Consider the following 17,737-nt stretch of genomic DNA (forward strand, 5'->3'; position numbering starts at 1 on the left):
AATTTTTGAAGTTATTATTGTCATGTCAAAATTGTTCGTTGTTGTATGTTAAAAGTTATTATCAAATCTTTATGCAGAAGAAAAAGAAAATATAGTTCACTTGAAAAAATCTCCCCAAACAAAGAGTAAAATAAGATTCATATGTAATTTGAGACTAAATATTAAATTTAAAAGATTGGCTAATAAAAAGAAAGTACCAAATTTAAATTTTTGTAATCCATAAAACTACAGCTTAACTATAAACCAAATTGTTAAATAACAATAAGTTATTGACACAATCACAATTATGAACAAAAGTGAGAATTTTTTCAAAGTAACTATTTCTCTTTTTTTTTCTTTTTTTAATATGATTTTACAGGGTGAGATGTAGTCGTGCATTTCTGTACCCGAGCAGGTGTTTCCATATAAGGAAGTGAAGCTAGAATTTTCTATAGCCTGCTCGCTGTAATTGGCTTGGTCCCAACACAGACACAGTGATAGGACTGTAGAAGTGCACCTCAAAGCCTAGTGTCCATCTCATTGGGCCAAGAGCCAAAAAAGCCCACCTAGACCATCGAGTACTAAAGGGCCTGCATAAGGGTACACGAGGCTTTTTGGGAGTGCCTTAGCCTGTGTAGCTTTGCTTGGTACACAGTGCTCGGCTTATCTCTTTTCATTTTGTAACGTTTATTATTTTCCTGTTATTAAAACTTTATTTTACAAAGCATATCCTGGGAAGCCGTCTCGCTACTTTATTAAGCCATTTCTCCGCTGGCTGGACCCTCGGAGTTATCGGGAGATACCCCGATAGTCAACAGTAATGTAAAAGTCCTTGGAGTACATCATCACCTTTCTTCCTTGAATTTCATAACATATTTACATTTTAGAGACCCAATGAAGCTTTCAATAGCGTGGCTATATCTGCTGGAATAGTTCCTTCTTCTCCTGAGGAACAAAGACAAGCATTAGTAAAGCTTAAAATATTTCACATAAATAGATAAAAGCCTATGTGCTCAAAACAGTAAAAAAATCCTCTGCTTGTAAGACGTGCTCACTGATTTCTGGGTCAGACTCAGAGGGCACTTCCTGTCAAATCAAAGAACAACCAGCAAAAATACATCTTTCTAGTTTAACATAAAAAACCTCAAACAACAAAAGGCTTGTCTGCATCAAGAACCTTCTTTTTTGCAGAGTAACATATTACAGCTTTAATTTACTTAAATGGACATCATTATGTGCACATCACCTACCTGATTCTGCTGCAGTCATATCTTGTTCTAACTTCAATTTTTGTTGGCTGATTTTGAGCATGGTTTCTTCAATAGTCCCCTTACTGATGAGCTTTATGACCTGTACTTCTCTGAAAACCACAAGAAAAAAATCCATTTTCGTAGTTCAGATTAATGCAAAAGGGAAGGATGCTATGCCTTGGCTCAGCTGGCTGGGGTTTAAAGCAAGGATGAGGAAATGAATGAGAGGGCAAAGAGCTGCTAGATTTTTCTCTGGAACAACTGTACCAGAAAACATGTTTTCCCCTGCAGTCCCAACCACTGCAAATGTCTGGACAGTCACAAACATCTCCATTAATATAAACAAGTCAAATTCCCCCTAATTCCATTTTACCCTTTGTCTTGGGTTGAAAAATGTAACCAAAAATGTGTATTCTATTTTAATCTGTTGAAATCCATTGGGAGATATTGTTCTTGTCTCCTGCTCCATCCATCCTCCTCCTCTACCCATCCTCCTCCGAGGGACATCACCTGTGAATGGGCCATTCAAAGCCTCTCACATGACTGATAACATTACTTCATTCCATTGTGAGATGCTCCACTCAGTGGGAGGAGCCAAAGCCTTTCCACCAGCATAAAACCTGCAATTCCAAACACTAAGGCAGCTGGTTTTTCCACTGAATCCTTGGAGGAAAGACCAGACCCATCTTGCCAGCACTGGACCCTTTTCCCTACAGAATCCTCTCTACTTCACAGAACAACATCTGTTACTCCAGGAAGACTTATTTGGACTGCTTCCAACACCCTGACAACAGGGTGTCAGGTCGTATCTCTGACTCTGCAAGGGTTTTCTAGGACTTTTGTTTGTTTACTTGTTTGGTTTTTTTTTTTTTTTTGTACTACTGCATTTGTATCTTTTTAATATTCCTAGTAAACAACTGTTATTCATATTCCCATATTTTTGCCTGAAAGCTCCTAATTGCAAAATTGTAATAATTTGGAGGGAGGGGGTTTTTACATTCTCCATTCCAAGGGAAACTCCAGTTTCCCCTGACAGATACCTGTCTTTCCAAACCAAGTCACCCTTGAATACTGTTGAAATTACACACATTCTATGGTTTCACTCTTTATGATAGGGTGGCACTTAGAAGTCTCCTGAAGAGAACAAACAGCTTGGCCAGACAGTCCAAAAGACTTCAGATCTACCTTGGAATAGTTCCCAGCACCAGTAATTTGAGAATTATACGCCTTTTGAGAGTTATAGTAAACTAGGAAAAGGAGGAAAGTGTAAATAAAGGTTTGTTCTGCCAGCAACATGGACTAAGACAATCACAGTTCCTAGCTCCCACACAACCCAGAGTTGCTCTACACAAGTCTCTGCTTAAAACTTCTAATCAAATACTGTCCTTTTAGCCTCTTTTTGAGAGCTTGCCTCCAAGAAAACCCAAGCACTATAATTAAAAAATGTTATACCGCGTCTGACCTACTCTGTAGCACTGGTCTTCTGCCTGCTTATCATTGTAAGGGTTGCAGTCAATGTTGTGAAGGATAACAACATTGGCCAAGGTCAGATTAATGCCCAAGCCACCAGCTTTGGTGGACAGAAGAAATACAAATATACCCATATCTGTATTGAACTCATCTATTGGATGTATCCTGCAGAACACAAGACACCATGCATCAAGGCCTTGGAAAACATTCCACACTGGCTCCAGAGCTGAACACAGAAGTTGGGATGATCTTTTGAAAGAGAGGACAGTGGCACTGCACAGCAGCTCCAAAGTACAGATGTTATGTAGCAGGAAAAAGGGGAACCAACAGTCCTCTGCAGTGATCAGAGAAACATACAGAGTGACAGATGGATAGCAAAGAGTGAAAATGGGCTTAAAAAAAGATTTTTGATGATCACAGAACACAGTCAGTTGGGAGACAATGGAAGACTGAAACACATGAAACAAATGGGAAGGCAGGGGATGAATTTCGCTTCATGACATTCTTCTGTACTAACTGCACATGCAAGGGCAGAAACAGACATCAGCTCAACATGGGAAGTAACACCATAGCAAGAATGACAGTTTTTTGAAATGAAGGAAAAAGCATCCAAAACCAAAAAATCTTCAAAAATTCTTGACACAGAAAACCAGCTCAGCTCAAACACAGGAAAAGCATTGCAACATTTTCAGCTACAGGGACATACAGAATGGTTTGTCCTAGAGAAACAAAGGGGTGTATCTACCTGTTGTAAAAGAGATACACTCTACTTCCAAGGAATCGCTACAGGTGTTATTACATGATGACACACAAATCAAACACACCAGGAACTGCTGAAGACACACATTTTTCATTTCCATGGCTGACTGTAACCCCACCATCTAAACCTCATCTTTCAGCCTCATCCTTACTAAGGTGATCTGAAATCCAACATCAAACGCCTTCTATGGTCAATGTCCAGTGAGCAGAAATTTCTACACATTGGAAAACAAAGGTAAGGGTCTGAAGTCACCTCCCTCACCTCCCCCACCTCCCCCTCTCCAACACATTCACTTTTTCTCTCTCATTTTTGGCAACAGTCATGTACTGCTCAGAAATCTGCGTTTTTCCATCCAGCCTAATGTATCTATGTTGCCAGTGTTTTAGGAAAACTTCCAAGATGTCCAGCATCATAGTGAACTGGCTAAACAACACAACTCTGTAACCCTGGAAAGGACAAAGCAAAGCAAAAATTTTGAAATGTGTCAATTGTGAACTACAAAAATTCTTTATTGAGACAAATATAGGATTTTACTTTCACAAAATCCCTGTTTTCTGAAATAAAAGACTAAGCTGAAAATCGTCAGGATTGACTTTCAGTGAAGATTCCATATCCAGTAGTTCTGCTGCATTAACTCACTGTCTGTCATTGCATTAAAATTTTAATTACTTTGTTGCCGAGGCCGTTTTAAGGGTTATAGGTCTTAAAAGTCTAAGAACATTTTAGGGTCTAAACAGAGTGGTTTATTATATGAATGCATTAGTCTGAAGGTGCGTGAGTCCTAAATGAGCTGTCTTACAATCTCATAATCGGTTATAAACATAAGTCTTAGCAAGCAAATTATAGTAAAGCATAGAATTTAACATCACAGCTTCTAGGTAAAACAGCCTTCAATTCCTGACCCCAAGCAGGGTTTCCGGCCGTGTAGTCGCAATAACAGAAAGGGATCAAAAAATCACAAATTCCAGACAGGGGTCCCGGCCGCAGGGATCACAGTGACAGAAAAGGTCCCGAGATTCTGAACCCACACAGAATCCCTGGCCGCAGGGTCGCAATGGCAGTGAGGGATCCCGAACCAGAGTTCCCGGCCGCGGGGCCGCGATGGCAATGGGGGATCCTGAACCCGGCAGAGTTCCCAACCGCGGGATCGCAGTGACAGGAAGGGGGGTCCCAAGGTCCCGAACTCACACAGAGTTCCTGGCCGCAGGGATTGCAGGGACAGGAAGGGGGTCCCGGGGTCGCAGAGGCAAGAAGGGGTCCTGGGGTCCCGAATTCCAAACAGAGTCCTGGCCACGGGTATAGCGGAGGCAAGGGGTCCTGGGGTCCCAAACCCTCCCAGAGTCCCCGGCAGCCCTGAACAGAGTTCCAGGGCAAATGCCGCAGAGAGAAAGGGAAAGGACGGGACCCCAGGGCCCTGATCCGAGCAACAAAGACTACAAGAGATGGTACCTTTAGAATCCCATTTGGCGCCCTGGCAGGGCTCCTTCCTCAGGCTGCAGAAGGTGGAGGTTGGATCGATAGATCAGGTTGATCAATTGATACCTTCACTTTCATCCCAGAGGCTTTTTTATCCATAAGTTACAAATGCATATTCATATCTTTATCTACACACTACCCAATCTAGGTGCAATTTTCTAAGTTCGTAAAACTACGAAAAACTACGAAAAGCAGCATCAAAAACCTACGCAGATAGCATATCTATCAGTGCAAAAACTCTGTCTTACTAGCGTAAAAGTTATCTTATTGTGCATAAAAATTCTATCTTGTTATGTGAAAAACTCTATCTTAACATACATAAAAAAACTTTACCTTATTTGCGCAAAATTCATACCAAAATTGTAAACAGTACTCTACTCTATTTTTGTTGTGTCTAAACTCTATCACTAGGCCTGAAGCTCTGTACTTCTACACTAACAACTAGGCACTTAGGGCATGTGAAGCTTAAAACTGAAGTTTAGATTTCTACTTTATGCATATATGGCTTTATATATTTTAATTTTTCTAAAGGTTTTAATTCAGTTCCTTCACATTTCACTCTCTGTGGAGGATCCATAGAAACATGGACTCCAACACTTTGTATTTTGGTGGCCCAAGCAAATCACATATCAAATGCATAAATGACAGATTACTTCACCCATAAACACTAAAATACTTAATTCAGAACTTAAATTTAAATATTTCATGTAATATAGAGTAGCCCTATTTTGTCTGAAACCGTCATATCTACAGCACCCACTTGTGCAAATTCAAGATACTCTGGAGCATTACAGCACATGCTTATTTGCAAAATAAACCTGTTTGAATCTCAGGGCAAGACTTCAAGCAGGGACTTCTTACCTTTCCATGGGCTTAACACACACATGATTATTCTAATGTAATACAGTATTATTCAATTGCCAAGAAAAGGTCCAAGGCCATGAGGTGTGAAAATTATGCAAGACCCCATATATTAATAGAGTAGTTAACTTGGGATGAACACTGAAACTTGGAAAACTGGGAAAATTTATTTCAGCTGTCTCTAAAGTGATGTGCATACTCAGGGCTGCACATTAAAAGCTGTAAGTGTTGCTTTGCAATTCTGCACACACACTAAATTACATTGCAAAATTCCGCAGCAAAGCAACTGGGTTGCATACAGAGCTGGCAGATATTAATTTAACCAGTTATTTAGAGCCACTCTTTAGACAGGGAGAAGCTTCAGCCATCTGTAATACCTTCTCTTTAAGGTTGGAGAGAATGCATTCCAGTGCTCTCAACTTTCCAGAATCCAGGATCTGATCCATGTCTAACTTGAAGTCATTGATGTGAGAATATTGCTTAAAAGGAAATGCAGCTCAAAATCTGTCATTACTGTCATATCTTCAAAGATAAGATCAGGGTTAGCATCACAATGTGTAGGTTCCTATTAGCAAAAATAAAGGGAAATAATGCAATACACAATCTCACCAGAGAACTAAAAACTAAGCCACCACACAGTAACATCCATGATCTCTGAAAGAAAAAAGTAACACACCTAGACATGGACAAATGCTAGACCATGGCTCATGCAAGCAACAAAAGATGAACTCTCAACTTCAGGTTTATAGGAGAGGATAATTACTTCACAGTTTAGCTCTTACAAGCGCTTGCACTGCCAAAAACTTAAAAAGGATATGCTCGACCTTCATAGGAATTACCTACTTCCCATCAAGCCCTATGACATTTTACCCCTTTATCAGATCTCTTCCCATAAAGACACATTCCCCAAAAGGGAGGTCCAGTCCTTGGATAGATGGTAGAAGATATGGAAAGCCCAGCCCAAGATGTAGGGTGGGTAGAGGGATGTCATGACTGGAAGAAAGAGGAAAAAAAAGGCACATCTGGAGAGTACAATGGTGTGGGAATAAAAAGGGACAAAAATCCTTCAAAACCCAATGTGTCACTTCTTGCTTCCCCTCAACCTTGTCTGGCTTAACTTTTAAAAAAAAAGCTGAAGAATATTCAAAGCTAGCTCCAACTGTTTTAGAGCACCTGCTGCACATTGAGATTTTTTTTTATATTTTAGAAATAAGCAACAATTTTCCCCAAGCTCCTCAGGCACTAACCACATAGAAATTTAAAAAAAAAATCCTTGACAGATGAATATTTATGCCTTTCCTATTTAGTTCTGTACTAGTGAGTTCTTGCTACTCAGAAAGCTATTAAACTCAAGTGCCCACCTAAGATTTTTTCCATAAACACTTTGGCTTCAAATTCTGGGGTGGAGGGAAGAGGTGCTAAGAGGGAACTTATGAAAAGGAGATTACTGCAGACCCACAACTGTTCTCTCTATCCTAATGACACAAAATCAGTGTTAAATACCGACAGAGCTTGATTAGAGCACTGGATAGATGCAGAGAAATAAAGAGCAGCAACAATGAATTAAGTTTGGCAGACATACTTCTGACCAGAAGTCTGACAACAAAACAAACAAACAACTTTTCATTAGAAATTCTGAAAAATTAAGGATTGCTTTTGAATCTCACCCCCTTACCTTGAGCATGAGGGTGGACATCATCCTGAGCTTGTCATTCGTGTAATACTGACGATGCAAAAGAGGGTGATTGGCCATTTTTCTAAGTTGCATCATTGCATTTCCCATATCCGAGCTTTTCTCTGTAAACAAAGAAGGCATCTTTGCACTGCTACTGAAAATAACCATCTGGAACACCTTTATCCCTCAGCAGAGCTTTGTTTGCAAGAACTCAGTTTGAAAACTCACCTATTACCTGAACTTAAAAAAAAATTAATAGATTTTCATAGAATATACTGTTTATGAGCATTAGACATTTCTACAAAGCAAAGACCATAGTCACATTCAATGTATGTCTCAGCATGAAAAAAATCCACCAAAAGGAACCGAGGCCCTTACATACCATTACTGTCAATAATTTTCTTGAGCTTGTTTAGGAGAGCCAAGTAGAGTTGTTCCTGTTTCTCAGACATGGCACAGAGTTCAATGAGATCTTTTTTGGGAGGTAGTTGTTTAAGGACCTGACAAAACAAAATGATACCCGATAAAACCTGTAGTGTTGTGAACCATCAGTAATTCTGCACTGTCTTATAGTTGTTATGATACTCTGTTCATTCTCCTCATCCCAGCGCCTTTCACTGCTTGTAACTTCACTAACTTGGGCAGCAATTCAACTCAGGTCTTGACCTGGATTATACATCAAGCTCCCCACCAAGTAGCATGGCCTGCACATTCCAAAACTGCATGAAATAATATTATATGCTATACCTGGGATATACTCCCCTGCTAATCAGCATTACCCCCTTCAGACCACTGCAGTCTGCAAGCACCCAGTAACATTTTTTGAGATCAGTAAGTAATTTTGCCTCACATTATAGTGTTGGTCTCAGAGCTTATCAGACTTTTTGATAACACAAACCCATAATTTTAAAGATAAAATGTTACCTCATCTTTTACTCTTCTCAAGATGAATGGTTTTATTATCTGCTTTGCATGTGCAATTCTCTCCTCATATATGCTTTGTTCTTCAGCACTCTTCTAAGGAAAACATTGAAAGAATTCAATTACAGTCTGAAGCTTTCAGCTGTAACACCACCACCTTAACTTCTCTAACTTGATGAAAACCCCAGCCAAAACAGACATACTTGACCTGACCATTAGTATTCAAAGATATCCTGTTACAGGATATTTTAATTTAAAAGGTTTATTCAATTGTTTCATTTTCTAGATTTTCATAATCACATTACCTCTTTCCATAAGATACCAATAAAACAGAAGTTATGCAGTGACACGGCCGGTAAAGTCCCCGGGTAGCTCTGCTTCCTGGCTGTGCCAAGAACTGTTCCCGAATCTGCCAGCAGGTTCAGGTAACGGTGCAGAACAAGGTGGTTCCTCCACAGCAACAGGTGTTACAACAGGTGCCTAGACTTCAGAGCAAGAACTAGAGAAGACTCCTTTTCGTACAATTTCTCAGAGACCTTTATTCCCCGAGACGGGGGTACAAAAATGAGCCAAGAACAAAGCCCGGGCCCGCTTTTAAACCCGAGGGGTGGGGGAGTGTGGAACAAGCAGGTGATTGGTCCCAGGACAGATGGACAGGGGTTTTTCCGTAACATAGGGCAGGATCAGGGCAGAGATGGACAGCTAACCGAAGCTTCTAGGAACAGGGCAGGGGTAGGCGAGGTAGACAAAGAGGGGGACATGCCTGGGCAGCACTTGACCCTTCGAGCGGGGGGAAACAGGGAAAAACCATTGAGATACAGAACTCCAAACAGCTTAACCAAAACCCACCACCACAATGCAGCAACAGTAGTCTTCCAGCAAAAAGAAAAAAGTTATTTTCAAGAAGAGACTTCATGGTACTCACTGTTTTTGAGGAGAACATCCTTCGAATTTCACTTGTGCTACTGCTGAACATATGGGGCATGACAAAATTCCAACAGATTATTTTGAACCAGAGTTAGCAGCAAGCGATTCTTGGCCTGTTCGTCCAAAGTGGAAAGAGCAATGAGAAACATTTGTCACATGGGCTAAGAAATATTATTGGCAAAAAACCCACAGCTATGGAAAAGTGAGAAAATTAGCTTGGTTTAAATTATAACTATTTGAACTTATTATATATTTGGAACATCATGGAATAATTTCTGTGTTAAGTCAACAAAACCGTTTACAGATCTGTGGAGAACTGTGCACCAATTTAAGACAATTAAAAAACCATTCCTAGATCTATTAGGCTTCTTGATCTGTTTGGGCTTTGTTTTGGTTGTCGTTGTTGGGGTTTTTTTGTTGTTTGGGGTATTTTTTCTTCCTCCCGATGACTGTGTTCATTGCTGCTCCCACATCAAGTTCTCTAATGTCATACAGTACTTAAGCACAAGTTCTGAACTGCAAGTACAAGAAAGTTTTATTGCTTAAAGATCAACTTTTTAAAAAGGGTATTGATGAAAACATGATTTTGAAAACTAAGTTGCAGTAAGTGATCTTGAGTACTTTTATTATTGTACAAATACTACAGTGCTAGATCATAGTATTCAGAGAAAGATACTCAAATACTTTTCAAAACTCTGCTTCATCAGGCTGCAAGCCACAAGAAAAAATATTTTCAAACTGGCTCTTCTTACATAGCCCTATCAGAGCAGGCCCTTATATACTATAAGGTTTCAGCACAAGTAATCAGAATAGCATCTTTAAAATCATTACTATGGGATATAACTGGGAATTTGCTTAATACCAAAACTCAAGCACTACCATCATTATAATGATGGTACAGGGAATTTATTATATTTCTTTGGGAGCTTATGTCCCTGAAAGAGATCACAGTGCAGGATACACTCCTTAGACCACACCAACACTTAAATCCACTTGCATACCCTAGTTTCTCTAAATTTATGTGTATTTGAACTTTACAGTTAATATTCCATTTTCCCCCCTGCTTGTAACTACAAAACAGAAAAGCCAGGAGTTGTCCCCTTTAACTCAGCAATAACTAAACCTCTTACATTAATTGTCATGAGGTGCTGGTAGCAGACAGAGCTCATGTTCTTGAGCATATGACCTTCATCAAAAATTGCATAATTAAGCTTCAGCCTGCAGAACAGTCCTCGATCATCTGAGCTGCTGATTGCAGAGTTGTATCTGTCAGAGACAAATATCACTTGAACTTAGTTTCTCTCTGAAAATGAATGTACTGTTATGACAATCAAATCAAATTCTCTAATATTGTTAATAGTTATGGAGAAAGTACATGAGAGGCAGTAAAACTGCCTGGAAGAAACCAACCACAACACAGTTTATTACTGGCAAATGATTTCAGTTCACTTGATGAGCCAATGCTCTCAGTAACACTTCCTAAAAATCTGCTGAAGTCTATTACAATTGTAATATTATCTGTAATATACATGCTGACAGACATATCTAAAGCACCTACAACACAGTATCTCTTACACAATCATAAAACCCTAGTTGACCATTAGCCGAAACCCAGCTCCTAAAATTGTCTGGTTTCTTGTACCACTAGAGGTCAGGAGGACCTCATTAAAGCTCCCTGTCTGTAGTGTTTTAACTGTACTTACGTAGTCACAATCACATTGAAATCAATGACTTTATTATGAATGTCCACCCTGAGATGTTTCCTATCTTCTTGGGATCCTAAAAAAGGAAACAACATTAAATGAGTACAATTATATATATTTATAAACATGTAACAATTAAAGACACTGCAGAGAAATCACTCATTAATAAATCTGTGTCTTAAAACAACATTGCCATGAGAAATTAATCTTTTCTTACACTGGCCACGCAAGCAACTGTTTTATTGCATTCATTTCTTAACTAGATTCCTCACCATAGTGAAAGAGGACGTTCAGTTCAGGACACCACAAATTAACTTCTCTTATCCAGTTATCTGTAAGGCAACACTAAAACAAACTCCAAGTCATTTATACTTTATTATGTCTTACTGTTTCACACCTCAGAACCAAAGCAAACATCTGATTTTAATGCAAATCCCTTTAAATTCTCCTGAAGGTTAAGAAACATTGTGTTAAAACTGGCAAACTGATATGTAAGAAACTGAATCAACCCCAACTGGGCTTTTAGTAATTCAACCAGCTTGCACTTTAAACTCCTGCAGGAACAGGCCCTGCACAGTCTGTAACCACTGTGTGAAATAAATACAATGTGTAACTTTGCAGCTTGTTTTTTTTTTCCCTAGACAGTTAAATCCCCAGAAAGCAAATCACTTCATCTGTCAGTCCTAGCCTGCAGAAGTATGTCACCAGGAGAGACAGTGCCTCTGGGAGCAGGCAGAGGCCTGACATCCCAGCTGTGCAGCTCCAGGTGTGCAGCAGCATAGTGGCCACAGGCAACTTTGCTGTGCCCAAGGGGAAGCTGCTTGACAGCCAACACCAGTGCTGACCCCAAACCACACCAGAAGAGGGACTCTGCTAAATGCCACTTTGGAAGGGGCTAGATCCAGATCAGGGATGAGGAGAAACCCCTGGAAAAGTGTCAGGAAAGTTGCCAGAAGACTGCACTGCCCAGGCACTGCCAACCCCCCTCTACAATTCGGACTCTAAGACTGACTTCACAAAAGCACCTTTCTTCATATACCTACGAACACCTCAGGTTTTCAGTAATATATGCTTTATTAAGTGTTGTTTTAAAAAGCGTCTTCCAGTGGAGTTTGAAAGCACATTAAAAATGATGATTTCAAACTTAAGTTGAACAACTGGAAACTTTACTGATGCATCAAGATAAATTTTCAAGCTCAAACAAGTATTTTATATTAAAAGCAGCATTTTCTTTCTAAATTCAACTTGTTACTTCCCCCTGTCAGTCAACAAATCCAAGTTTAACTCCATCAAGAACCATTTTCTGCTCAACCTCATCAGCTTTGCTGACATTTCATTCCACCATACTCTTTACAATTTCAACTGTGGCCATAAAACAATCAGAACACACAAGTAAAAGACAGTTAGCCTCATCTTTTTAGGATTTTCATCTGCTTTGACAGATGCTGTGCAGTAAAGCAGAAAAAAGACAGTGAGTGTTTAAAATGTCATGAAACCTAACCCTAAGCACAGCCTGAAGACTAGGAAGTTCAGTCAATATTCAGTAAGTAAAAAGACTACTTTGCTACACAAATTCAGATTGTAACAAGCAGCTTCATTTTTTTGAAGCAGACAGATCATCTAAAAAAGTTCCATGTTAAGTCTAATTAATTCAGAACAAGCATGTCTACAGTATGGTGTGCATTCCAATTCAAATTACTTAAGGAGTTGAGTACCCCATAAGAAACCCAAATTTTCTTTCATTAAATTAATTTTGCTTTACAGTATGTCCATGATTGGTTTTTTTTTTCCCTAACAAAAACATTTTTGAAACTTGTAACTTACCTAACGTTGAAGCTGGCACAACTATCAAATAGGGACCTCTATTGCCCTCTTGGTAAAGATAAGCCAGAAATGCAATAGCTTGAATTGTTTTTCCTAAGCCCTAAGAGAAAAGAAATCCATTTAAACAAAATTTACAATCTGTGGAACATAAAAGTGTTTTGAACTCATAAGATAATTGCAGTGTAGTGATGGCCCAGTAAAGATTAGAAATCTGATTAGAAAATTTGTTCTGTTTAACCAATTTTACAGAAGACAATTCCTTCTTAAGTACAATCTCAGTCAAACTTCATTATCACTGTAGCTCAATATTTGAACAAAGATACATCTTTTCAATTTATGAAGTTTTTCATTTTAGTTCAAAATCATCCCTCAAATAATCTTCAAAAACGTACCTTCCTGAACCAATGGTGCAGAAAAATGATTACTTGGAAACTAAATGTTTATTTCCATTTGAGCCAGTAGTACAAAGGGTGTGGAATTGCATTTTATTGAAATGGTATGCTCTGGCTCACCCCTGGAAAGTGTATGGTTTATCCCAAGGCTGTAACCTCCCCTCCAGTATCATGTATCTCTAAACCCATCGGCAGGAGAATCTATCCGCGCCCATTTCGAAACTCCCTGATAAAGGTGCAAACGGAGAGGGCACTCGCTCTCTTTGCCCTGGAGGCCTCCGGAGGCTCTGCTCCTCTCCCCTTCCCTCTCTCCCCCTCCTTCCCCCTCTCCCTCAGTGACCATGCTGCCTTCCTGGGGTCAAACTCCAAATAAACCCTCATCTCATCAGCACCTCACCAGCCGTCTAGAGCCTCCTTGCCTGCCTGCATGCGAATACCAACAAACCTATAGCCCGGGGGGGCTCCCAGGGAACCCTCCCCGGGGACCCCCCTAAATCTAAATTACAACAAAAGGGTATTCCAGATATTTCTGAAGTGGAATTTAATACGGGAATCAGATTAAAGACAAGCCTACATTTACACCAACACTCACTTTTCCTGTTTTCTGCATCACGAATTTAAAAATTGAGTGTGGTTGTATCTACCACAAAACACACACATTCTTACTAACATGAAACATACAGTAGGTGAGAAACCTGCCTAAATCATAGCAAAGCAAAGCAGTGCTTTTATTCATGGTTCATCAGAAGATGAACAGCAGCCAGGATTAAAAACAACAGACTACAAATTCAGCAGCTGCATCAGTAAGTTTTTATCTGTTGTACAACTATGGGTGGTGTCAGCATTCAACAAAACCTCAAACCCATAAGCTTCTCTCTCTTAGTTCAAAGTTGATGGGGAGTGTCATGACAAGAGATGATGCAAATGCTGCTTCTGAAGAAGCAGAGATGGTTTCTACCTACTTGGTTTTTCCTGTATTGTTATCTGCCTGTTTCGAAACTGATGAAGAAATGGACAAAATAGGAGCTCACTACACTAAATGTTGGATAAGTAGAATGAATTATATTTTGGGGCAAGGAGCTGTTAAACTCAATGGTTTGAAAATAACCTGTTGTGGCAGAAACCAGTTCTGTTGCATCAGAAGACACCACGTGACTTGCAATTGTCAGTGTCCATGAATCTTAGGCTACCTTTGATTTTCAAATGGAAAGGAGTTCAGCAGCTTCTAAGATCTTGGAGAACTGTTTGCAATTTAAGATTACTTATAATCTGCTTGAGGTTTCTAGGCAAGGATTTAACAAAATCTTTTTTGTACAATGTTAATGATTCTTAAATAAGCAGTTTCACACATACCATTTCATCAGCCAAGATGCCATTCAATCTGTGCTTATACAGCAGTGCTAACCAGTTCAAACCAATCTTCTGATATAGCTTCAGTTTCAAACTGTTAAAAACAATCAAGCTTATTACCACCTTTCATTTGTTTCTCCATGAAACAAAGCTTTACACTTATGGTAATCACAGACTGGCAGGTTCAACATTGCCTTTATTTCAATGCACTCCAGACCTCTTTGTGTAGTGAAAAACACAAGCTTTCTTAAACAGTCACCTTTACACAGAGTTGCTTATCTGCATTTTCATAGTTCTAAAATGATCAAAGTGAGTAACACAAGAAATACTTCTCTTCTACAATCAGTGATACATAACCAGATAAAAGCAGCTACAGAACCACTCATTTTGAAAATACACGATGAATTAAGTGGCATTTTGCAGCTGCATCCCTAATTTTGCTCTGTTGCATAATTACTGTTTGTGTCAGCACCAAAGAAAAACTCAAACACACAATCCACAAAACACTCAAAAGCAAGTCACCCAGTTCAGCACTTTTTCCAAAGAACCGTCACTGACATCCTTCCTTCAAAGACTAAAACCTGCTTCTTCCCAGGTTTTATTTTCACACAGCTGAGAATCCTTTTGCTATTTACTCGTAACAGCATCCAACTGGAATTCAAGCTGCTACTTTGGCCATTCCCACTACATCCCGACATTTCTTAACCATTAGGATAATGCCCTCTACCATATCCATTCCTCCTAATATCCATTTGGAGATCCTTACCAATTTACCTCTCTGAAAGGAATCCTTCCCCACAACACATCCCTGCTGCCACTTCGACTGGATACAGAGTTTCAGATTACTTGGTACATCTGAACTTCCTGACCAATGTCTTTCATCCAGTTGATAAACCTGCCCAGTTTGCTCAGATTTGTTCCAACTTAGCATTTTTGAAATTGAATCATATTTGAAACCTGTCCCCCATTAAAGAAGGAGGTTTGCTTGGTAAGTTGCCAACTCATGATTCCATTGTTTAAAGGTGGCTGTTACATTCACCAGAAATTGGAGTAAATAAAACACTGTTATAATTTTTTTGCTCTTATCCTGCCCACCAGCTCTTCTGATACACTTTAAAAAATCTGTTAGATTCTCTTAAGTGTTGCACATCACTATCTAGCTCACTGAGAGCTACTAAGTATCAAAAATCTGCAACTCCACTTTCAGAGACTACAGTTCTGAAAATCCCAGTCTTCAAGTATACCTTATTGTCTTCTAAAGTATAAAAATGAGGGATACCTGCAATTCAGAATGGAGGGTTGCTCTATGTTCCATCCACATCCTCCATCTCTAGTAATCCTGGTTACCTGTTTTGTCACTTTATTGGAAATGTCTTCACATTTATTCATGAGCTTTAGAACCACATCCCTCTCCTTCAGCAGTATCTTGCAGTTCCACGCTATATCTTCTGACAAACCAGAAGTCGTCATCATTTTTGTGAACTGCAAAATAATAATAATAATAATAATAATAATAATAATAATAATAATAATAATAATAATAAAATCTATGAACACTGGTAAGGGCAGCTGCAATGAAAATCCACAGCTGCTGCAGGCAGTAATTCAAGTAGGAGATGGCAGCAGCATCCCAATCTTCTCTTAAAACTCCAAATACTCCTTACACTTGGCCCACTGCAAACTGTGTGAATGCACACTGAAGGTCATCACTGCAGCTCCTCACACTGTGAAACTTGAAACCTTAAGAGATACAAATTCTCTGAAGTTTCTAAGGTAATATACAAGTGCTTTAATCTGAGGCAACATATAGTGCAAAGCCGGCTTTGAAGGCCAGGCACACTAACAGAGCAAAACCCCAAAAGGAAGGGAAAAAAAAAGCACTGATTCTCATTAAGATGCCCTTTTAAATAAACCCTATTAGATACTAAAGGTATAAGATGAAAGCACAATGTAGGCATTAAGGCAAACAAATGAACCTATACTGAAGGTTACTACATTTTGTCATGGGTGTGTCTGGGGCTTAACATTATTTGGTTCCAGTTCTAACTCTTTCACAACAGTAGTCAAACTGGACTTGGGCATTGTGCCAGGTTTTCTGTGGTCACCAAATACTACCAGTACAAAGAAGCCTTCCTTCCACCACTTGCTTCCTCAAGTCCACACTAGCTACTGTGTATTTCCTTCCTCTAAATTTCAGATCTTCATCATATTATGAATATTTTACATCAGAGACAAGCAGCCTGAAGTTGTATCAAAATAGGCCCATTGACCTCCTAAATTCAATGTAGAACCATCTGCAGAAAGTGTAAAACCTACCATTAAATACGTTTCTGCAGTAACTAGGGTCACATTCAAAATTATAGTATTTTCCTGAGTAGTTAAGTATATTTCACTGTAAAGAACAGGTATCTTTTTTTGTTTATTAATAGAGTTAAAGAATTGAAGAATACAAGATGCTTTGGATTCATCATTCTTGTATTAAAACAGAAGTAGTTTTCACACACATTTTTCTGAATTTTAGACCAAGGATCTGTTAAAATTTAGCACAAGACTTCCTATGTATATATCCTCCAAAAATTCCTTCCATAAAAAAGGAGTCATATGATCCAGCTATTATGTGTTAAGTAACTCACCAATACTGCCACATTGCAGAGTAACTGCAAGTTTTGTTAAGGTGAAGAGTACAACCAGATTAAACTAAAATAGAATTTAAAAACCAGCTTTCATTAGAAAAAGATTTTAAACATAAATGGAGTGAGGCAATTACAGTTTGGGGGTATGTTTTTGTTTGTTGTTTTTCCATTTTAAACAAACCCCAGAGAGTTCACCAACACTCATAGGTTGGACCAGGCAAAGGCACACATGTCAACACCTGTAAAGAAGTTTTCTAAACAGACACCTCTATTTAGAAATAAAAAAGAGCACAGTTTTTAATGGGTGCCTACAAAATTTTGACATTTGTTTTGATGACTAAAGCTTTAGTTGGCATGAATAGAAATCCTGTAATCCATAAATAAAGGTGTGAAGAATTGAGCCATCTGTTATTGACAGAAATTGTATTGTTTCATGTCAGCACATTAACAACTACGTCCAAATTGCAACAAGAAATACTTTAGCCACTGGTTTGCATGTGAAACACAGGGTGTTAC

The 17,737-nt window shown here is 39.0% G+C and overlaps 1 protein-coding gene across 1 annotated transcript in view; it reads right to left on the reverse strand.

Annotated features, from left to right (window-relative positions):
• Positions 1-791: 791 nt before the first annotated feature.
• The window catches only part of LOC134563385 (SWI/SNF-related matrix-associated actin-dependent regulator of chromatin subfamily A containing DEAD/H box 1-like), a 50,702-nt gene continuing 33,756 nt past the window's right edge, over positions 792-17,737 (reverse strand). Inside the window, 17 exon segments of the mRNA XM_063421269.1 lie at positions 792-924; positions 1,230-1,339; positions 2,682-2,864; positions 3,787-3,905; positions 6,174-6,280; positions 6,283-6,361; positions 7,472-7,593; positions 7,854-7,971; positions 8,396-8,488; positions 9,318-9,387; positions 9,389-9,432; positions 10,450-10,585; positions 11,023-11,098; positions 11,295-11,354; positions 12,847-12,946; positions 14,592-14,682; positions 15,868-16,070. Coding sequence (XP_063277339.1) covers positions 863-924; positions 1,230-1,339; positions 2,682-2,864; positions 3,787-3,905; positions 6,174-6,280; positions 6,283-6,361; positions 7,472-7,593; positions 7,854-7,971; positions 8,396-8,488; positions 9,318-9,387; positions 9,389-9,432; positions 10,450-10,585; positions 11,023-11,098; positions 11,295-11,354; positions 12,847-12,946; positions 14,592-14,682; positions 15,868-16,070 — 1,773 coding nt within the window. The 3' untranslated portion in view covers positions 792-862.

The sequence above is a fragment of the Prinia subflava genome, chromosome W (genome assembly GCF_021018805.1).
Source record: "Prinia subflava isolate CZ2003 ecotype Zambia chromosome W, Cam_Psub_1.2, whole genome shotgun sequence".
NCBI lineage: Eukaryota > Metazoa > Chordata > Aves > Passeriformes > Cisticolidae > Prinia > Prinia subflava.